Source organism: Dermochelys coriacea, chromosome 18 (assembly GCF_009764565.3).
Source record: "Dermochelys coriacea isolate rDerCor1 chromosome 18, rDerCor1.pri.v4, whole genome shotgun sequence".
NCBI classification, from domain to species: Eukaryota; Metazoa; Chordata; order Testudines; family Dermochelyidae; genus Dermochelys; species Dermochelys coriacea.
In genome coordinates, this window is record NC_050085.1 from 9,010,218 (window position 1) to 9,033,533 (window position 23,316).

Consider the following 23,316-nt stretch of genomic DNA (forward strand, 5'->3'; position numbering starts at 1 on the left):
AACAGAGAAAGGGTCTGTAAGTCTTGAATTAGGTGGGGATGGGAACTATGCTACTTTCATACTGAGTTCCAGGCTCCAGGTACCAGCCACACAGAGCTGGGGATTTTGCATGGATTCTGCCTTCAGTTACTTTCCATCCTCTCCTTCTCTGCCTCAGCCTGGAACCAATGCTGAGAATGCAGGGGAGCTGTCTGGCAACAGCAGACAGGCCTCTTGGCTGCTACTTGGAGTGGGCCCCCGTGGAGCGATGCAGCCAGATTTCCCCCCTCCCTCGCCCCCTGCATCCAGCTCCCCAAGAATACAGCCCTGACCATTCCATGGAGAGACCAGCTGGCCAACAACCCAGTTCCCAATACCACTGGGTCAGGACAAAAATGGGACATGGGGCTGCTTTGTTAACTGGTGGGTTAGCCCCTCTCCCCAAGTTCTTAGGGTACCAATACACCTCAGGCTGGACTTTGGCCACACATCCACCTTGTAAGCTCCTCGGGGCAGCCATATGTCTTTGTCTGTGTATTCAACAACAGCGGAGGGCATGTCACCAGAGGAATAATAATGTCCCTCAGGCCTTGCCCCTGCTTTGGGGATGTAAGCCTGAATCCCAGTGAAAGGCTAACATCCAATTCTCAGCCCCCTCACTCAGCACAAAGCAAATAAGCTTTTAATAAAACCCACATGCCTCAAAGGCAGATGAATAAAGGGAAAAAGGAAAACAATCTTCTTAGCTTAAATGGGACCAGTCCCTCCCTGGTGGAAGTTCCTCGCACGGGGTGGAATTATGCCACAGAGGCATTTGGCCTCATGATTTTAAACATGCCAGTTGCCCTGGCCACTGGAAACGGCTGCTTATTTGACATCATTTCTAGAACTTCCATTGCCATCGGGAGGGAATGTGGATTTTTAAAAGCATGTCGCGACTTTTCTTTGGTTTTGTTTTTTCAGGAGCTGCAGAGATAAATGCCACGGAAGCGTGGGAGTGGCAGCCCTGGGGAAGATGAAAAGGCATAATGCAGCTGTCGGCTTGCAAAACTGCTTACCCCTGCCCCCTTTCTCCTCCTGCAATACACTCCGGGATGGTCCTCCATGTTAGGGCACAGAATCATTCCTGAGTTTCTCTCTTTTCTGAAAATTGGTTGCTAGGGACTGATCTCCAGAGAGCACCACACAAAAAGGGTGAGATGCTTTCATGTCTACAATCTACCCTGCATACAGCACACAAAGAAATATAGGGCTGTGTTGTCAAACAAGTGCCTGAATGGGACAGCTACATCTCACATTTGGTCATTGAAATTGGCACTTAGAGGAGGTATTTATGCATTTGCAGGTAATTTATTGGCGGTACACGCTAATTTGAACGTAAGCATGTGGGCTTTGGGCATCCTGCTACAGCTCCCCAGTTTGAAGCCAAATGTATAGCTATATTCCTACATGTGCACATGGCAGACACATGAAATGCACATGCACACAAGTGTGCGCACAAAAGTGTGAGCACACATTTGGAAAAGATACATGCATAAGCACACACCGAGAGACACAATCACACTGATTCATATGCACGTGCACCCTCCCCAAATAATCACACACAACCCCCTTTTAGCAAACAAATCTTCGCCCACATACACACCCACGCAAACATCGTCATCACCATCCCAACAGAGCAATAAAATCCCTCATTTATAATCAGTGCTTGGTACGCAATCTAGCCAAATGACCCGCCTGGTCCAGAACCTAGACTGGACCCCATAAAGGGAGAGATGCCAGAGTCTCCATGAAGACCACTAGGAATATTGATACTACTATTAATTTTACAGGAAGACACTCAGATACTACTGTGAAGGGCAGCAGTATAAAACTCTGAGATAGATCGATAGATAGAAGCCCGATCCCTCACCCAGCGCTGAGCTAGTTTGTGTTCCAGCCATTACTGCTCTGGAGATACAATGGCAGCTAAACGTTTACAAAAGATAAAGCACAGTAATTATATTGCAGAACACGCAGAGAAACTTTATTACAATTACCACGTTATATGCACGCGCGTGTGTGTGTGCGCACACGCACACACACGCCATTGGGCTTTGCACTGTGAACTTACAAAGGAGACGTGCAACTGACCGTCTTCTCCTGGGGTTAAAACACCCCGTGTTCTGTGTCAGAACAAAGCTTCTTTTTCTCTCTGTGTGATGCTCTGCATCTCATCCCCAGAGTCACACACATGTGGGCCAAATCTGTTCGCCGTGTGACCCCATTGAAGCCAAAGCAAAATGAAGAATTTGGCTCCTGGGTGTTCTATAGCCCGTCTCCTTAAAACACAGCAAGGCACCCAGGGCCAAATTTTTCAAACTTGGGTGCCAAATTGTAGACAGCTAAACCCACCTTTAGCTACCTAAATCAAAGAGGGCCGATTTTCATAGGTGCTGAACTTCTGCAAATCCCACCAAAGACAACCGGTGCTCAGCACCTCTGAAAATCAGGATGCTTATTTAGGCATCTAAATATGAATTTAGACACTTATCTTTAGCCATGTAACTGTGACCTGATTTGCAGAGCTGGGGAGGGGGGAACCCACACAACCCCTTCCGGAGAGCTGTGGGGGCCCAGCACCTTTGAAAATCAGCCCCTCAGCCCCATAGTGCTGTACATGCTGTCCCCAAACCACATCCCCTCCCCAGTGTCAGACGCATACAGGCACCTGTCCTATGTGACATATACAAAACTGTACAGAAAAATTCCATGTTGTAATAGAAGTGAAATCTAAGGGCATCTGTCTGTAAATAGATGGCTTTTTTTTAAAATATATAAATTTTAGTTTAGATCAAGTAGTAAAAGTCACTTCAGCTGGACCAGCTTCTCCTTCCCTCCGCTGAAATGGAAATATAATCCCCCACCCGCAGTTTTTGTGTGTGTGTCTCTCTCTCTCTCTCTTTCCCTTGAAATCACTGCAAGTACAAAATACACACAAGAGTTGCTCCCTGCCCAGTCTGTGGCAGCTGCCCATTCAGGGAACTCTTCCCCCTTCCAGAACTTGCGGGTATGTCTCAGTTTAGCAGGAGCCAGCCCATGGCTTTGATGCCAGTCATTAGAGTCAGTGCTGTCTTTCTCTGAGCCGGTTAGCGGGTGTGTGTGTGTAAGACAGGGAGATATATGCACCAACCGGTCTAGATCATTTCAGTGTCCGCTCAGAAGACGATCAGGTGAAAGGGCCAGGTCAGAGCCGTGCCTGTACTCACATGGCAGGAGTGAAGGAGTGCTAACTGCAGGCTGGGTAGGTCAGTCTATCTGAGTGTGAGCCCCGCCCGTCCGCGGGGCCCGATGTCGGTTGCCCGCCTCCAGAGATCTGCCTCTCCTCGGATGCAAAGGCAGCAGCCAGGGGCACCGGGCAGGGTGGCGCGTCCAGCCTCATTCTGCCCAGCCTCACCCCAGCCCGGCGGGCCCTTCCGAGAGGGCAGCTGGGCGGCCTCCAGCCTCCCGGCCTCAGCAGCCCGACAAGCGGGGTCCCTCCGCAGCGGGCTTCCAGGCCGGTGGGGAACGGAGGCTCCAGCCCCGCATCTCCCGGGCTAACGTCAGCACCTCGGTGGCGCCCGCAGCCGGCGGCCGGCGGCCGGCGGCCGGGCTGAGGCCGCCGGAGGGCGCCTTGTTGCGGGAGCTGCCCAGGTCCCCCCCCTCCTCCTCCTCCTCCTCCAGGATGGAGCTGAGCCGGCGGCTGCGGTCGGCGGGGGGCCGGTAGGGGCGCCGCCCGTGGAGCAGCTTGCGGACGGGCACCGGCGGCACGGCGGCGTCGCCCAGGCGCTGGCGCTGGAGGCGCCGGGAGTCGTTGAGCCTCTGCCGGCGCTTGAAGTCGCCGAAGGCGGCGCTGGCCGTCTGGTAGAGCAGCCGCGCCACGGCCCGCGCCTTCTCCGCCTTGGCCAGCAGCGCGGCGTGGCAGCGCAGCACGACGGCCTTGTTCTTCACCTGGTGCCGGTAGACCCAGGCCAGGAGCTCGGGGCGCCGGCCGCCCGCCGCGCAGTGGGTGATGCGGTGCAGCAGGTAGGCCTGGCCCGGCCGCCGCCCGCCGGCGCCGGCCCGCGCCTCGCAGGGGGCCAGGCGGATGCCGTGCGCCCCCAGCGTCAGCTTCACCTTGGTGCCGCCGGCCCCGCCGCCGCTCTTGGCCCAGATCTTGCCCACCGCCTCGTCCGTGCAGCCCTCGCCCTTGGCCTGCAGCGTGGGCGCGTTGCCCAGGTACCAGGCCGTGTAGGTGGGGTCCTCCCGGTTCAGCTCCACCTTGTGCCGCCGGCTGCGGAACACGCTGCCCAGCCGCCCCAGCGGGCCCTCGGGCAGCAGGTCCGGGCAGGAGCGCAGGAAGCTGGAGAGCAGGGAGGCGTAGCTGAGCCCCGGGCCCAGGCTCTTCGCTTTGCCTTGGCGCTCCGCTTCCACCAGCACGAATTTGTTCCTGCGCCAGGGCAGCATCGCGGCGCTGTAAGGGGGGAGCGGGGAGGGTAAGAGGCTGGAGAGGCAGCGGGACCGGTCCTGGCCGGCAATCGCTGCCTTCCCACCCCCCGGCGCAGGGAAGGGGCTTTCCTTCGAGCCCACCGGGGGGGCCCCGATCCCGCGGCTCCTCCTCGAGCCATTGTTCCACCCCACCCGCTCCGGGAGATGTCCCGGTCCCTACCCCACTGCGCCGCCCGGAGGAGTCCCGATCCCTACCCCACTGCGCCGCCCGGAGATGTCCCTGTCCCTACCCCACTGCGCCGCCTGGAGATGTCCCTGTCCCTACCCCACTGCGCCTCCCGGAGATGTCCCTGTTCCTACCCCACTGCGCCTCCTGGAGATGTCCCTGTCCCTACCCCACTGCGCCGCCTGGAGATGTCCCTGTCCCTACCCCACTGCGCCTCCCGGAGATGTCCCTGTTCCTACCCCACTGCGCCTCCCGGAGATGTCCCTGTCCCTACCCCACTGCGCCGCCTGGAGATGTCCCTGTCCCTACCCCACTGCGCCTCCCGGAGATGTCCCTGTCCCTACCCCACTGCACCTCCCGGAGATGTCCCTGTCCCTACCCCACTGCGCCGCCTGGAGATGTCCCTGTCCCTACCCCACTGCGCCTCCCGGAGATGTCCCTGTTCCTACCCCACTGCGCCTCCCGGAGATGTCCCTGTTCCTACCCCACTGCGCCGCCTGCAGATGTCCCTGTCCCTACCCCACTGCGCCTCCCGGAGATGTCCCTGTCCCTACCCCACTGCGCCGCCTGGAGATGTCCCTGTCCCTACCCCACTGCGCCGCCTGGAGATGTCCCTGTCCCTACCCCACTGCGCCTCCCGGAGATGTCCCGGTCCCTACTCCACTGCGCCGCCCGGAGAAATCCCGATCCCTACCCACCTGTCCTGCCTGGAATGGCCCCGGTCTCTACCCCACTGCGCCGCCTGGAGATGTCCCTGTCCCTACCCCACTGCGCCGCCCGGAGATGTCCCGGTCCCTACCCCACTGCGCCGCCCGGAGATGTCCCGGTCCCTACTCCACTGCGCCGCCCGGAGAAGTCCCGATCCCTACCCACCTGCACTGCCTGGAATGGCCCCGGTCCCTACCCCACGGCACCTCCTGGAGATGCCCCGGTCCCTACCCCACTGCAGATTGCTGGGGGGTGCCCCTCCCTCCCTCTGCCCTGCCCCACTGCAAATGGATGGATTTGCCCCTCTCTCAGCCCCCCCCCCCACGCCCGCCCACTCTCCTGCATCTGGGCGGGTGCCCCTCTCCCGCTGTCCTTACCTCACTGCTGCTGGAGGGAGATGCGCCGATCCCGATCCCGTCCCGCTGCGGGCTCCGGCTCCCGGTCCCACGGCTTCTCCTGCCCTGACAGCAATGAGGAGAGGATGCGGGGATTCATCCCCTGCTGGTGCGTGTGCTGCTCCCCCTCCCGGGCTGCTCCATCAGCCCGCCGCGCACACACATGCAGCCACACACACGCCCCGCAGCCCAGAGCTCTCACACAGACACACACACACACACACACACACCAGCCCAGAGCTCTCACATAGACACACACGCACCAGCCCCAGCACTCTGTCTCTCACATACACACACACAGAGCAGCCCAGAGTGCTGTCTCTCTCACACACACAGCGGCTCAGAGCTCACTCACACACCACACGTGCACACACACACATATACACACAGAGAGATCAGCCCAGAGGACACACACACACACACACACAGAGCGGCTCAGAGCTTGCTCAAATGCATGCGCACACACACAGTGGCTCAGAGCTTGCTCACTCACACACACACATATACACACACAGAGATCAGCCCAGAGCTCACACACACACACCAACTCAGAGCTCACCCACAGGGAGACCACACGTTTCCCACAGCCTCTTCTGGGCCATTCCTGCAATGCCCATAAGCCACTGGGCTGCCTCCCAAGTAGACGCCAGTCCGGCTCTTGGCTACACATTGCTTTGGCCATGGGGATGTGACTGGGTGAGGTGTGTTCCTTGCACTCACAATTCTGAGGACTCACAAAAGCAGAGAGATGCCAAGGACGTTTGCCATAGCAACCTTAGCTCAGGCCTGTGGTGTCTAAGTACTAGAGAGCCCACGGTTCCTCTGGGGGGGGGCAGGGGGGGAGAAACCAGTGCTGTGGTCCACTCAAAGCAAAAGAACCTAGAATTAGCCCACGGTGCAAAAAACAAATATTTACCCTGCCACGTACACTCAGGGTCAGTGCTGTGGGACTTTCATACCCGCTTCCTAGTGCTGGTTTCAAAGATGCTGGAGGCAAAAATGTAATGGATGCTTAAAGACAGGCAATTTTATCAATATTTAGGCAGGTAAATAAGTGGCCCCGTTTCCAGAGGTGCTGAGCAACCGCAAAATCAGGTGACTTATTCCAGGCCTAAAGGTGCATCTAGGCACCCACGTTTGGAAATTTGATTATTTTTTGGCACTGCTCCAAAGCACAAAGGCCATTGTCATCGCTTGCACAGTGCTCTCCATCTTCAAAGCACTTGGCGAACATTTATCATTGCAACAAACCAAGGGGGTAAGTAAATTTCAGGATCCTGTTTTACAGATGGGGAAACTAAGGCAGAGCGGGTGGAAATGACTTACCAAGGCCTCAGAAGAATCAGAGATTAACTCACGAGTTCCTAACCCCCATCTGTGCTCAGATCATGCCTCTTAGCCCAATTCACGTAATGCCATAAATCTTGGCTCAATTGTAATTTTCTTTTTGTGAGTTTCTAATAGCCTCTGAATATTATTTCAATGAAATATTTATGGCTGTTGATGAGTATGGAGTTAGGGTTTCCAGGTATCCGGTTTTTGACCAGCACACCTGGTCGAAAAGGGACCCTGGCAGCTCAGTCAGCATTGCGCACTGGGCTATTAAAAGTCTGATTGGTGGCACAGCAGGGCTGGCAGGCTCCCTGACTGGCTCCACGCGGCTCCTGGGAAGCGGCCGGCATGTCTGGCTCCTAAGTGGAGGGGCAGCCAGGGGGGCTCTGCGTGCTGACCCCGCTCCTCGCCCGCAGGCACAGCTCCCATTGGCTGTGTCAGGCCACGAGCACTCCAGCTGGAGTTGGCTGTTGAGGGGTCATGGCATGCGAAGCTCCTACTGCTGCCCACTTCTCGTTCTCCTGTGGCTGGGCTCCAGCTGCAGTGCGTGCCCCTGCGGCTACCCTGTGCTCAGTCACACCATTGCCGGCACCAGGAGTTCGAGGTATCCCTTGTCTTCTAGTGATGCAAGGGGCTCTGGGAATGAGGCTGCTGAAGGACCTCCCAAAGCCCGCACCCCCTCCCACACCCCAACTCTCTGCTCCAGCACTCAGCCCCCTCCTGCACCCCAAACCCCTCATCCCCAGCCCTACCCCAGAGCCCACACATGCAAATGGAGCCCTCACCCCTCCCACACCCCAATCCAGAGCCCCCTCCCAGACCCTGAACCCTCATTTCTGGCTCCACTCCAGAACCTGCAGCCCCAGCCCAGAGCCCATATCTCCTCTCACATCTCAACTCCTTGCCCCATCCTGGAGCCCCCCACACACTCTGAAACCCTCAGCCCCATGCCCCCAGCCTGGAGCCCACTCCTGCACCCAAAACACCTCATCCCTGGCCCCACCCCAGAGCCTGGACCCCCAGCCAGAGCCCTCGACCCCTCCTACACCCTAACCCCAACCCCCTGCCCCAGCCTGGAGCCCCCTCCCACACTCCTAAACCCTCAGCCCCACCCCTCCAGCCCAGAGCCCTCTCCTGCATCCCAAACCCCCCATCCTTGGCCCCACCCCAGAGCCTGCACCCCCAGCTGGAGCCTTCACCCCATCTCATACCCCAACCTCCTGCCCCAGCCCGGTGAAAATAAGTGAGTGAGTGAGGGTGGGGGAGAGTGAGTGATGGAGGGAGGGAGGATGGGGTAACTGGGGGGTGGGGTCTCGGTGAAGGGGCAGGGCCTCAGAGAAGGGTCGAGGTCTCAGGGAAGGGGCAGGGCAAGGGTGTTTGGTTTTCTGCCATTAGAAAGTTGGCTAACGTACATAGCCGTACAAGCACGCACACACCTTCTGTATGTCATGTGTGTATGTGTCAAGTGTACATGAAAGAGAGAACGTGAATTGTGTCTGTACATGCTGGAGGCTGTATGTACATATAGTATATTGTTTGACACCAGCACATCTTGTAAATATTGCAGACGTCGTTCACTCCAGAAATAATTCAGGTTTCATCAGAACTTGCAAGGAGAATAAGTGAGGCCTAATTCTCATTTACATTAAGGCCCTTTTGCACTGAAAGGGACCTTAGTGTAAATGAGAATCAGGCCCTCAGCGTTCCTGAGAACTGTGACGTGTGTGGTTGCGAGAGCAATGCTGTAATGCTCTGTGTGCACGTGTGTGTGACAGTGAGTGGGGGAGTCAGGAATGTGACACACAATTGCCTGCTGGAAGCCAGAGCTGCAGTTTAAGCTTGATAGCTCTCTGTGCTGTGGTCCTGGATGAGTGCAAGGATGGGTTCAGCTCCTGGATTTGAGGCATAAGACCCCTTGCAACCAACTAGAGAGCTGCTGCCTGACAACATTTAGGCTACATCTGCACTGTGATCTAGGGGTGTGATTCCCAGCTCACGTACACCTGCTCGTGCTAGCTTGAGGAGAGCTAGTGCAAGTATAAATAGTAGCTGTGGTAGTGTAACGCTGCCAGATCCCGGCCGGCGGGATCGAACCGCAGACCTCTGGAGCTTAGTGCATGAGCCTCTACAGCATGAGCTAAAAGCCAACCGTTAGCTAAGGCTGCAGAGCAGACTCATTTCTTGCTCGCTTTCGAAGTGGTCTCGGTGCCACTAGATGGGACAGAGCTCCACGCCCAGGTGGCATGTGGGTTACAGCACCACAGGCAGTGGTTGGAAGGCTCAGCTGTGCCCAAGTGAAACCCACCTGACCCCTCTGGGTCTGTGTTTCAGCCATGCCACCACGGTTACTGCCCATGCTACCATGGCTACACGGCTAGTTATACTGGTGCTTGCTCTCAACAAGCTGGCACGAGTACACGTATGCGAGCTGGGAATCACACCTCTAGCGCGTCATGTACATGTAGCCTCTGACATATGTCAGCTCCCCCCCTTTGATGGTGAGGCCTGATTTACACTTAAAACATAGGTTGACATAGCTATGGCATTCGGGGGGGGAGCGGGGAGGTGTGAAAATCCACCCGCTAAGCACTGCAGCTACACCGAGCAAAACCCCCCAGTGTGGGCACAGCTAGGTGGGCGGATGCATTCCTCCTCCAGCCTACCTACCGTCTCTGGGGGAGCTGGAGTTAGTACACTCACCAAAGGGGTGCTTCCATTGTAGCAACTTCCCAGTAGAGCCTACACCACAGGGTAACCATTGCAGCCCCATCGTTATGCCACTGTAAGCCCTGGAGCATAGACAAGCCTTTAATCAAGCTGATCGCTTTCCTCTCTCTCTCTCACACAGACACACCCACACATGTTCTTAAACACACAAAGTCCCCTGCCTTCTGGGCTCCTCAAGGGCCGACGGGTTGGAGCTCTCTCTTGCACTGTGTTCATGGGAGGTAGTGGGGTTCCCATTCCGTGTGCCCAGAAACCGAGGGGGGGGTCTACTTTTTATTCGTCTTATCCTTATTTATTATTCATATCACTGTAGGGCCTAGGAGCCCCAATCATGCCCCAGGACCCTTCCGTGCAAACACAGAACAAGTCTGACCTCTGCCACTGACTCCCTGAGTGACCTTTGGAAAGTCAGCTAATTTCTCTGTGCCTTGGTTCCTCGTCTAAAATGAGATTTCCTTCATTTAAGTTGTAAGCGCTTCAGGCTATGGACTGTCTCTGACTGTGTGCAGGCAGCAGCTGTGAAAAGGCTCCCATTGACTTCACTGGGAGGTTAGAGTGGGGCTCTAAATGAGAGGTTGCATGAGAAATAGTCACACCCATCTCTGGGCCTCGCCAGTGCTAATGCTAGGAGCAGACTCCCAGATTTCCATGGCAGCAGCTCCTCATTCGCTGATCCTCTTGGTTTTTCATCTGCTGTTGAGCCTTCCTATTCCCTGAACTACTCTGACCAAGGCTTGGCAACAGCCTGTCTCCGTGATGGCCGTGCGGGAGACTGGACACTGTTAATTAGAAAAAAAAGACACCTGGCCCTGCCAAATCACAGTTAATGAAGTTAAGATTTAATATTCATTAGCTCTGCAGTGCTTGTTCACCATGAAGATGACTCCTTGATTTGTAACCTCACTTCAGGAGGGTGCTAAAACATGACCACATAATCCTACTGCCGCCATAAACACCAGAAATGGAGTTAGCAGGATGATGGTCAGAGGTGATGGAGGGCCAGGCGGACATTTTACCGAGGACACTCAGCTGTTCGTGAGTTTTCAGTCCTGCAGTAAATCCTCAGGCCTTTGGAATTCAGCTACTTCTTTCTTAGCAATTGTTTCCTCTCCTTCTCTCTTTACTGCGATGGGTCACTCTGGAAGGAATGGACAAAGCATAGGTATGATGCAGAGGAATGGAGCCATGCCCAGGAGCCTGCTTTACCTTCCACAGGATTCAGACAATCTGTTTGATTTTCTGCGAGGTACCCGTAGTTATTGGAAGGAGCCTGGTCTAGGGACAGCGTAAGGTTGGGTGCACTACCCAGATGCTCAGGTACCGGGGTGATAGTGTTCTGAGATCACTGTCCTGAGCGTGGGATGAATGCAAAGAAAGAAAGAAAGAAAGAAAGAAAGAAAGAAAGAAAGAAAGAAAGAAAGAAAGAAAGAAAGAAAGGCTTGGATAAAATATCAACACTCCTCCCCCATTCAATCTTCACCCATTTTAGGACTAAACCATAATTGATCTTCAAAAGTGGAGAGACGCGCATAGGTGGGAGAGTGGTTCAATGAAGAAGAAGGAGAAAAGAGAACTTGTGGTGGGAGTGGAAAGGAGCAGAAATGTAGCATCAGAGAAAGGAGCTAGGAACTCTGCACCCTCTACACCTACAGTGGCTGGTGCCTTCCACTTGATGCCAGAATGTGCACTGGGCCTGGGGGCGGCTTGCCCTAAAAGTACCTCTGTGATGTTATCCTATGCCATTAAGGACCTCACTGGAATAGGCAAATGGGGACGGGAAGATGGATTGGATTTGCTGGAAAGAAATGTAGAGCTGAAAGCACTTCCTCTGCTTCTGGGCCCAGCGGTTTATTTTGAAGATCTCTGGCCTGTGTTCAGACTAGACGGTCACAATGATGCCTTCTGGCTCTGGAATCTATGAATTTGGAAGCTCATTCTTAACATGAACACTGCAAATGTGACAACCCACCTGCCCCACGTGAGTCATCAGATGAGTTTGGATTTTCAGCATCACAACACAGACTTTTACCACTTGACTTAAAGGAGTAGCTTCATTAGCTGGTAGCAGGAATAGGCTGTTATCCTCTAATGGCCTAGCCCCTAGCAGGGGGAGCCTGACACACGCTGTGCTAGGATAGGTAACACAAACAGTCCTGTTACCAGGCTGTGTTTATTTCAGCCCCAGAGCTGTCTCAGAGAAAGGAGAAGATCGCAAAAGAGGAACTATCAGATAACGAAATAAGCGTCTGAGCTGCAGGATGAGTTTGGCAGGATCCTTTATGCTAATCAGGTTTCAGCTCTCTTTCATTCCACTGACCCGATGACAGGGCAAAGGCATCGCCTCACTCTGCAGTTCGAGCCTGAGACATAATCCCCCTAAGAACCCTTTTGAAACATCACACCGGGAACAGCAACATTTTAACAGGACCAAAGTCTGGGGAAAAGGGACTTCTGAGTCCTCGCTAAGCACCTTAGTAGGTGTCAAGCATCCCTCACCCCCCTCCCAAGGATGGTGGGTTGGGAGGCCGGACGGTCAAGGCAGAGATGCTAATCTGCAAACCCTTGCTGTTGCACAGAAAAGGCAAATAGCTCACTGCTTCTTCATGAAGCAACATTGCCCAGCAGCTCTCCTCAGCCACGGGGCGATTACCGATGAGAGATGTGGGCCGGGCGACACTGACAGGCACCGGGGGCATGTGCTCCTTCACGGGACGTGCAGCGCAGCCAGCCAGGGCCTGCAGCTCTCCCTTCAAATCAGATCTAGGGGAGGCGAAGGAGGTGGTGAGAAGCAGCCCCCTAACGAGCAATGAGTGTCTCACACCAAGCCAGCAGAGCTGCTCAGCGGTGCTTGTGACTGGCGCTGCTGCCCTGGAGGAGCCCTGGATAAAGAGTATTATTCAGTGACGTCTCCCATTTCCTTCCCTTCTCTCTGCCTGCCTCGATGCCTCCCCGACACTCATGGCAGCGTGATGAGCTCTGGGGCATGACAACGTTAATTACCCCTGCTGCCCGCAGCTTGGTTCTGTTCTGCTTCCTTCATGGGGAGGATGGAGGCCTTTCAAAGAGGGACGATGAATTTGACTCATCAGTGGGACTGGAGGGAGAGCCCTCTGAGCGGGATAGTGCTGGACAGCCTCTGGGGTGGATTTTCCTTCCTATGTTCCACCTCCCTGACCCCTCAGTGGTGGGGCCATTGTGCCCCACATCCTTTCTTCGTAGGACGTTATACAGGAAGTGTGAAAAAGCCCAGCCTTGTGCACAGGGCTACCACAACGTAAGTCCCATGTGAGTGATGTTCAGGGTTTGTGCTGACTGTCTCTACAGGACAGAAGCAGGAGTGGTCAGTTCATAGAAATTAATAACCAAGGGAAAGGAATAAATAACAACACTGTAACTAAGGCTACCAACTGAAACGAATCTGCTGGGTTGCATGCATGCCCGTGGCCCTCTTCTGGATCGAATCAGCACTGCTCATCTGTGTGTCAGTCCCCTGTACTACTGGCAGGTAGTGGAGATTCTCCAGAAGCAGAGGCTTCTGAGTTGCTAGCCACGTTGTCACCATAATGTTCCGAACCATCTGATTGTGCAGCACAAAGACAATCTCAGTGTCCTAAATGGCATAGATTTTTTCCCCATGATACTTTTTCATAGTGTCTCCTATCCAAGGCTTTCAAAGATATGAATGAACTAAACTTCTCAGCCTGGGAGGGAAGCATTATTATCATCCCCATCGTACACTTGGGGAAATAGAAATGCTCAGGGACTTGCAGAAGACCATGGAGTGAATCATTGGCAGGGATGACATTCAAACTCAGGAGTCCTGGTTACCCAGGATGCAGGCATTTACATTGTGTTCATTGCCACCTGTATGGGCCAACCCTGAGCTCAGCCCACTAGACCACACTACCACTGGATAGAAAACCCCCGTGCAAAGTGGTCTAGGTACAACCGCGGGAACTACAGGCAGAAGTCATTCATCCTGGATTTGGTTATGGCTGGTGCTGCTATCAGATCTTTGTCATCTCTGAGACGTGACTCTAAAAAGCAGTTTTCAAACCCAGTCCAACATACGGTCTAAAAGACCAGCGGTTAAAAGCTGCTGGCTCTTGTTAACAGTAAAAACCCTGGACCCATTTGTCAGGTTCCTCCCCGCTTGTAGCACCATGTGCTGAGGGGACTGAGACACTGGCCAACAGAAGGGCCCAGCAAGGATGGAAGCATCCCCATATAAGGGGCTCTTGGTATAGCTGGGAAATGTACAACTCAAGAGCACTTTTCATAGTAACTTCCTGATCCCTTTGGTGTCTTTCTGAGACCAGCTTGCCTGCCCTCTTGTAAGCACTATTTTCCCAGCATACTTTTCTAGGGACTGTTCCTTTAAATGCAGCAGAGCCAACCAGCTGCAGGCTTAAGAAAGCTGTTTTACTGCCAGGCACTGCTTCTCCTGATCTTCTACTTGGTAAGTTCCCTGAACTCCTTTGATGGTTTCCAGTTCCTTTTCTTGTTAATATTGCTGAGCAGAGAGCATATTCCCCCAGAGCTCTTCTCAGATGGGGGAGGTGAGACCCCATTTTAGCAAAGTGTAAATAATTGTTGTTAAAACCTATAGGTTGGACACTTGATGGGCACCCTGAGCTCCAAAACCTGTAAAGGATAAGGCCTTTGTTCCTGTGTTTCCATTCCTGCATAAGCCAGAGGAGCCTGGCTATCCAAACACTCACTGAGGAACTGTCGTACTGCATATTTCCAGATGATAGTCCTTCAAAGCATTCTTCCACAGTTGAAATCCAATTTCCTGGGGCTACAAATCCAGGACATTTGCATAGGACTATTGCAATATAAATAAAGTACCAGCAGGCAGCTTGCTCTCCCTTTCCCCTTTCCAACACAGACATCCATCCATATACATACACACCATGTTTATACACACAAGCACCCCATTTGCATGCAAATATGCCACATTCATACATGGCACATTTGCATACACACACCCCCTATTCATGCAAACACACTGTTGTCACTCTTCCCATTCTCACCCACGCTACAGATAACACACAGGCAAGCACAGTCTCCTGCTTTCATTTCCGACAGCATATGCTATGACACCAGCAAGAATGCAATGCAGCTCTAGAATACTAGTATAAAAGAAAAGCAGCCAAAATAATCATCAAAAATGGCTTTGTTTCTAAAGTTCCTCCTTTTAATGTGAGGGCTCTGGTTTGGAATGCACTTTATCCTATCTGCAGTGTAAGGATGTTTAAAGGGTTGTTTGTAGTGTCTACCAGCTCAGGTCCAAAATGTAGTGGGATTTTGTTTGTGTGTTTGCTTGTGGAGTGGAGTGGGATTATTAAACCTAATGAAAATGCCTTGGGGGTTGAAAGGGTGACTTCATCCTTCTTCTTAAAGGTTATGAATGAACATCCCCACAGCAGCATTGTGCTAGGTAGTGCCTGAGAGCTGGGAAGTGAAACTGACTATATACCACCATGAAACTAACCAGTCTAGTTCTACCCTCAGAACTGAGTGAAATGCAAAAATTAAACAAACACCATAAATGGTGAAAAGTACAGTACCAAAGATTGTATAGATTCTATCGATCTGTCTATTCGTGTCTCTAATGATCATACAATTATCTCTGTGGTATCTGAACACAAAACTTAACCTTTTCATTCTCTGTGATATTATTGGTGCCAGCGGTAAGGAATCTTTATTTAATTGCTTGACTTTTATAGTGACAGGGTCTCTTTCAGCAGATTTAAAATCTCCCCAAAAGCTGGTGTTTGTTAGCTGGTTTATTTATAGATCTTACATTATTTAGGAAGCGTGGGGTTTTTTTTCCTCTCTGGTTTCTGCTTTTCTGCCTCCTGTTTGCTGCTTTTGAGTTCCCTTCCACAAGCTGCATGGGAATACATTTCTTTTTTTTATCCTTGACATTTTGCTGTTTAACTTGATCATGGCTTAATACCGACTGCCAATCAATCACTCTGTGTGTGTCAGTCAAATCCAGGATGGCTGTCAGAGCTAGTAAGTTTAATGGCATTTCTGTGGTTTGTTTGTCTATAATGTGATAGCTTTTTAATGCCGCATCTGATCAATTCCAGCATTTCAGGGAACGTTCTAGGCCAGAATCCTATTGATCTGAGGAGAAACTGGGGAACCGGCAAGCCCCTACCATCTGTTTAGTACAGCCACAGCTTCAAGCTCCTCTGCAGTTATCTATGGATCAAAGAACTGGTGGTTGGTGGCTCCCCTTAACACCCTCCAGCATAACGAGACACCAGTCTCATCTTAGCCCATCCTCCCAATAGAGTTTAATATGTTGACACCCTGAATTGCTTATCCTTCCTCCCAGATCAATACAAATGTTGGGGGGAGAAATTAAGGGGGGGCATTCACACAGCCCCTGGCAGGGGGAGAAGAATGATATAGAGGAGGAGCAAAGGTGGGGGCACACAGAAACCCTGGTGTGGGGGAGACTGGGAGATCCTGCTATGGAAGAAAGGTGAGAATGCAGGGGAACACAGAGCCCTTGCCATATGGGAATGGTGGTTGACACAGAGCGGCTGGCAGGGTAGATATTGGGGAAGTAGGACTGAAAGGAAGGAGGATCGGAGGGGGCTACACAGTCAGCTTGCTGGGGGAATGGTGGGAGGCCAGGAGCCCCTGATGTGTGCAATGAGCTCTGCCTGCCTAAGCTCTGAAGCGTGCATCCCTTATTACGTACCATTGCAGGGAAAGGAGATACACCTCTCATGGCTGCTGCATTAACTTGTACTTCCCCTGAGGGCTGCAGGACAGGTACCTTCTATAAGGATGTTGGCTGGCAAGTTCTCTGGGGATTTTCCCCGTTGTTATCTCCATGGAGCAGTCTGCACTGCGGAGTGTGGATAGGGGATGCTGGAGCACCAGGCGACAAACTTCAGCAGGAGCCCTGGCCAATTCTGCAAAGAACAGGGAGTCTGACTCTGTCTACACTGCCATTAAACACCGTGGCTGGCCTGTGCCAGCCAACTCAGGCTTGCAGGGCTTGGGCTAAGGGGCTGTTTTAATCCAGGCTGGTGCTGCAGCCTGAGCTTTGGGACCCTCCCACCTTGCAGGATCTTAGAGCCAGGGCTCCAGCCTGAGCCTCAACGTCTACACTACACTTAAACAGCCCCTTAGCCTGAGCCATGTGAGCCCGAGTCATGCCAGCCGGGGGATTTTAATTGCTGTGTGGATGTACCTTTAGTTCTCTCCATACTGCAGAGGGGTTGGGCTGACACAGACCTTCCTCTCAGTCATAAATAGAGTGAGCGCAGGGAGTGAAGGGGGCAATCAAAATTACCGAGTGGTAATTTAGTTGGTGTTGGTTCTGCTTTGAGCAGGGGATTGGACTGGATGACCTCCTGAGGTCTCTTCCAACCCTAATATTCTATGATTCTAAACCACAGTTTCCCACCGTTTGGTTCTGTGAGTTGGGCAGGTCCCTATCCTGTCATCGCTGGTGAATGAAAGACAAATGTGACTTGGGTCACAAGTGAAATGAGTTTGGCAGTCTCTGTCTAGAGGACACTGCATGTTTGCCCAAACTGCTGCTTGTCATAGATTGTCAGAATTCAAAGGAGAGGCCTGGCATGGAAATGGGCAGGTGACAGTGATTCACTACCACGGGAATAGCACCTTAGAAATCCACGATAGAGCGGCCGAGTCAGTGTTATGTGACGGGAGGGGGCATCATGTTGGAGCAGCAGGAAGGCGGAAAGTTAATGGCTGAGATACATCGGAAGAGCTGCAAGGCAGGCTGCGTAGCAAGTGCATGGTGCGATGGAAGGGAGGAAGGGGCAGAACTGGAGTGAATTCACAGCACACCAGCATCAACGATCAACTGCAGTGGCTCACTCGAGGAAAGGCTAAAAAAGCTAGGAATGCAGAGATTGCCTGAACTACAAGTAGTGGGTGACTAGACCTCTACTACTGCTGCAGGTATCGGTTCTGGGTCCGGTTCTGTTCAATATCTTCATCAATGATTTAGAGAATGGCACAGAGAGTCCATTTATAAAGTTTGTGGATAATACCAAGCTGGGAGGGGTTGCAAGTGCTTTGGAGGATTAAAATTCAAAATGATCTGGACAAACTGGAGAAATGGTCTGAAGTAAATAGGATGAAATTCAATAAGGACAAATGCAAAGTACTCCACTTAGGAAGGAACCATCAGTTGCACATGTACAAAATGGGAAATGACTGTCTAGGAAGCAATACTGCGGAAAGGGATCTGGGGGTCATAGTGGACCACAAGCTAAATATGAGTCAACAGTGTGATGCTATTGCAAAAAAAAGCTAACATCATTCCAGGATGTATTAGCAGGAGTGTTGTAAGCAAGACATGGGAAGTAATTCTTCCATCTACTCCGCACTGATTAGGCCTCAACTGGAGAATTGTGTCCAGTTGTGGGTGCCACATTTCAGGAAGGATGTGGACAAATTAGAGAAAGTCCAGAGAAGAGCAACAAAAATGATTAAAGGTCTAGAAAACATGACCTAGGAGAGAAGATTGGAAAAAAAAAAAGGGGGTATGTGTTTAGTCTGGAAAAGAGAAAACTGAGAGGGGACATAACAGTTTTCAAGTATGTAAAAGGTTGTTACAAGGAGGAAGAAGAAAAAATGTTTTTCTTAACTTCTGGGGATAGGACAAGAAGAAATGGTCTTAAATTGCAGCAAGGGAGGTTTAGGTTGGACATTAAGAAAAAATTCCTAACTGTTAGGATGGTTAAGCACTGGAATAAAATGCCTAGGGAGGTTGTGGAATCTCCATTACTGGAGATTTTTAAGAGCAGGTTAGACACAAACCTGTCAGGGATGGTCTATATAATTAGATACGTTAGATAATTCACTCTGTGTGAGACACTTTGTCTAAGAAATCCCAGATTAGCTAAACTTGGAGTTTCTCCTCCCCCAGGAACACAAATGGAGATGTCTAAATAAAAGGATTGTTAGTCATTTAGACAAGAATCTCACAATTTACATATGGCTCAAATGTGTGTCTCTCTGCACATGAGGTGAGAACCCCCAAAAGGTTGATCGAGTAACATCCTGCTTTCCTATGCAGAGTGACCCATTTAATCCTGTGAGTGAATCAAGTTTGAGAGGTGGGCAGGGAAGCTCAAAACAGTTAGAAATAGCTTGCTGTGTTAGTTGGGTTAAGTTTCCTCATTCAAGTCCAGTTCAAGTTTTCACCCCAAATTAGAAACTCTACATTTGTCTGCGTTATGAATCAAACATGCTGTCGCTCTATATGTGGATGATGTCTCTGGTGCATATAGTAAGTGCTGAACAATGTGAAATGAAAGGTACTGGATATAATCAAAGAATGTATGGACTATGTCCACTACAGTAGAGGAATTATAAGGTATTTTGTTTTCTCTACAAATGATGGTTGCACTCTAGAAGTGATGTGGATTGTATAGCACGAGCAGGACAAGGAATATTGAAAGATATAAATACCTAACATAGAAATATTACAAGAAATCCCTTTAAAAGGCAGGGAATTGCAATTACTAGTCTGGATAATAGAGAAATACAATCCTTGAAATGAATAAAACATAAAAAGCCTCTGATAAAAAATACCTTCAATCCTTTTATGACACACTCACACCATCTAGTAGATATTGACAGAGGCAGGCAAAAAACTGCAAGAGCTGAAATCTGAGAGCTGATTTCCAAGTGTCCAATAGGAAATTAGAGAGTTTCCCTCTCTAACCATCCCTAAAAACAGGTGATAAAACTGAGATCACCATATGGGAAGCTCAAGAATCCAGAAGAGCTGCCCTGTTGAGATTTCATTTCTGAGATTGCGTTTCTCTTTGTGTTCTTTAATAGAAGTAACTAAAAGTTCCCTGGTTGCATCTACGCTCTTTCTAGTGAGACCCCAAGGAACCATAATCCAAAATAACCCAGGAATGCTAAATGTTATTCCTCAAAGAATAACAGTCAGCATTGTTTGGATGTTTCAAACTAATCATTTACTGGCTAAATTGGCGCTGTTGCGATTGAAGCAGCGGTGTCAATTTAGCGGATCTGGTGAAGACACGCTCGACCTAAGTGATCGCTACTTCAGTTAAAATCCACACCCCATAGCGATGTAGTTATATTGACCTACCCCCGGGCGTAGACAGAGCTAGATCGATGGAACAGCTTCTCCTGTCAACATACATACTGCCACCTGGGGAGGTGGATTAACTAGCTGATGGGAGAGGTGTCTCCCATGGGCTTCGAGCGCCTTCATTAAACCACTGCAATGGCACATACATTGCTACCACCACTCAGTGGGGATGGTTTAATGATGGCGACGGGATAACTTTCTCTCGTCGGCAGAGAGCAGCTACATAGCTAGCTTACAGTGGCACAGAGGCATAAGTACAGCCTTGCCACTGTCTGGTCTCTTGTGTAGACATAGCCTGAGCCAGCGTTCCCCTATCTCAATAGAAGGGGTCGTCGTAATTAATTCCATTCAAATGTTGGCAGTCACTTCAAACTGGCATGCCTAGTTTGGTAGATGTCGGCGGTCAAATCTAGCTGACGCTTCAGCAAATTCATAACATTGACTCCCCATCTCCGCATACACTCCTGTTGTATTTATCTTGGTTTGCTGACAGGTCTGCGTGTGTTCAGGACTGCTCTGGAGACTGGAGAAGGGGTGGCGTGCAACCCTCTCCTCCCCCCACATCCCAAGAAGAATCCTCTGTGTTTTAGGGACTCAAAATCCCAGATTTGTGCTGCATCAGCACGTCGGAGATAAAATTGCTGACTCACCCTGTGTTCTGCAGTTGGATTAAGGGGTTCCACACCCAGAGATCATCTTCAGCAATAAGACCTTCCTCCGTCAGACTCCAGTAACATCAAATATGCTCATGTAACAGAACCAGACCCTGGCAGTGATGCATCAAGTGGAATACAACTTCAGTGGCAATTTTCGCAAGCTGCAATCCACTTCCAGGGGGAGGTGCCTTCGTCATTGAAAATGCATTCAGTAATGAGCTACCTCTAGAAATCTACAGGATCCTGCTAGGAGGAGCGTACGGTTAAGGCCCTCTGAGATTACGCCTCAAGACAGCTGCTCCTTTTCAGCTCACCTGGATCTGAAGGAGGCGAGAACAGCAGGATTGGTGTATGGGGGATGTGCAGATTCACACCAGATGCCTTGTTAGTTTGACTATCTCCATACGGTTTTTAGGCATATGTTACCCCGACTGAGAGCACAGCTCAGGAACTGTGCAAGAGACAATGATAATCATAGAGCATGTTGTGGGAAGATGGTTAATTTTAATAAGGTGAACAAGCTTTGGGGAAAGGGTTCAACTCCACCCAAGGATTGGATCTCGGCCTTAAAGCCTGCAGCCCTCTGTGTGTGGGGGAATCATGAGAGACTTGCAGAGCATTTACAGAACCTTTTCAAAATGCACAACCCCCTTTGAGATTCACCCTTCCTTGCTGCAATTGAAACACATTGTTAACCAGGAGATGAAGATAAAACAGGGCATGTGATGGAAACCATAAAGCTTATGAGGTGCAGATATTGAATTCCAGCCCTCTGGTGGAAAGGAGGGAAGCATGTGGTGGGGGTGGCGACAAGGGTCAGTTCTCACAGTCTTATCTCATTCCTGCTAAGGTTTATGTGTGGAAGTCCTAGAAGTACTACCTTTCTTCAACAAGGCCTGTTTTGGGATCAGTGACACTTACGAGCTGTTGGAACAGCGTCCCGCAGGATGTGATGGATTCTTCAGCGCTTTACATGGAGAATGGCTGTCTTTCTAAACAAAAAAAAAAAAAAAAAAAAATGGCCACTGGTTTCTGGGTTTGAGTCAGGAATCGGGGGTGGGAGGAGGTTCTCTAGCCCAAGTGATGCAAGAGGTCAGGTCAGATGATCCTAATGGTCCTTCTGGCCAATATTACCTACGTATCACCAGAGATCTTTGTTGCAAACAGAACAGGGCCAATCTCCAGCCTGTCTGTTAAGAGATGTGTTAGGATTTTAAATTCAGTTAGCAGATTTTCTTCTTTCCTTATAAACTTGGAACACTAAATATACCCAGCAGGCCCTCTTCGGGCTCGAGATCAACCTAGCTGCCTTGGAGTCAACAGGGCCTTCCACAAACGCTTGATTCAGGAGCCCCTGGGTGGTGACATGAAGTGGTCCAGGCTGGGATGCCAGGTTTCCCCTAGTCCAGAGGCCTCAATAAAGAAACCCCTTCCTATTCAGCCCCACCCACACTCGGCCCCCAGGCCCCTTGTTGCTTCCCGGGCTGTACTGCAGCAGTGGGCTCTTCCCCCCCGTGATGGGGCCCCAGGCTGGGGCTGGCCTGTGCTCCAGGGCTGGGGGAGGGAGGCCACGCTGCTTGCTCAGTGCACCGGGGTGGGGGGGACACGCTGCAGGCCCTTCTGGGGCTAGGGGAGGCTGCGCTGCCTGCTCTCCCAGCTGGTGCTCCATGGGGCTGGGGGGGAGATGAGGCGCTGCTTACTCGCTCACCCACCCAGTGCTCTGGGGCTCAGGGGTGGGGGGGACTGGTCACTCACCCGCCTGGCGTTCCGGGTCTGGGAGCACTCGGGCGGCCTGGGGGTGTGTGGGGGGTGCTGGCTGCTGCACTGGGAGTGGGGAGGACTCTGGGCTCTGGCGAGAGGGGCAGGGCTTTGGGTAGAAAGGGTGGTCCAGGCCGGGGGCTAGCCTCCCCAAACCCGGGGTTTACCCGCCACCCATGACAACACCCAAGTCTCATCCCTTCTCTGCTATGAGGGACGCTACCCCAGAGACACAGCCCTGCCCTGCTGACCCTCTCCCGGGAACTGGGGCTTGCTGTTCCGGTTTCTGCTCCCACAACAGCATAAAAAATGGCAGAAAGTATCGCTGGAACTTTAATTATTCAAATCCGCTTTGCATAAAGGAAGAAAATTCCCCAGCCCGGAGCCCCGCTCTGTGCTCAATCTGTCAGTTGAAACAGCCGCTCCTCTGCCCGGCTCGTATAATTAATTAATAAGCCCCAGGACAGAGCCTGGCGCTCCCATGCTGCCCATGTCAGAGGGATATTTAGCACACTCCCAGACAGCGCTGTGGCTAGCCTCCTTTGCAAGTGTGTTTTAGCTGATTGACCTCCTTGGTATTTAGCCGTGAAAACAAAGGGATGGCAAAGAAATTTAATTCTCTGTTGCTTTAAGCTTCTTATGCCCTGGCTCCTCGTGTGGGTCCGTCGCTTTAGTCTGTTACCTGTCGGACTGGGCTAGTTTCCACCAAAGGGCCTTGGTGATATGAGACTGGCACGGCCCTGGGCTTGAAGCAGAGCCGGGGAGCTGACAGTGGGCAACAGGGGTTGGGCAAGAGTTTCCAGAGGAAAGTGAGTACAGCAGTGCCTCGGTAAAGGCTGGAAAATGTCTGCAGGCAGCTGCAGAGGGAGGCAGTGTAGTCTAGTGGCTTGGGCACCAGCCTGGGAGTCAAGAGACTTGGGGTCTATTCCCAGCTCGGCTGCAGACTGGGTT

General features: G+C 51.7%; 1 protein-coding gene and 1 long non-coding RNA gene across 2 annotated transcripts; one reads left to right on the forward strand and one right to left on the reverse strand.

Annotated features, from left to right (window-relative positions):
• Window positions 1-1,983: 1,983 nt before the first annotated feature.
• Window positions 1,984-5,886, reverse strand: FAM43B (family with sequence similarity 43 member B). Its single transcript, XM_038376842.2, has 2 exons — window positions 5,737-5,886; window positions 1,984-4,450 (listed from the first exon to the last, which is right to left on the reverse strand). Exon 2 carries the CDS (start codon window positions 4,441-4,443, stop codon window positions 3,472-3,474), a length of 972 nt encoding a protein of 323 aa, XP_038232770.1. The 5' UTR covers window positions 4,444-4,450; window positions 5,737-5,886; the 3' UTR covers window positions 1,984-3,471.
• An 8,259-nt stretch (window positions 5,887-14,145) lies between these two features.
• LOC122457068 lies at window positions 14,146-21,604 on the forward strand. The gene is made up of 2 exons (XR_006276364.1): window positions 14,146-14,272; window positions 20,445-21,604. It is a non-coding gene; the product is annotated as an uncharacterized LOC122457068 (long non-coding RNA).
• Window positions 21,605-23,316: the final 1,712 nt, after the last annotated feature.

What these genes read in the sequence shown, in the direction of transcription:
- FAM43B (XM_038376842.2), bottom strand. Translation starts at nt 4,443, where the DNA reads ATGCTGCCCTGGCGCAGGAACAAATTCGTGCTGGTGGAAGCGGAGCGC.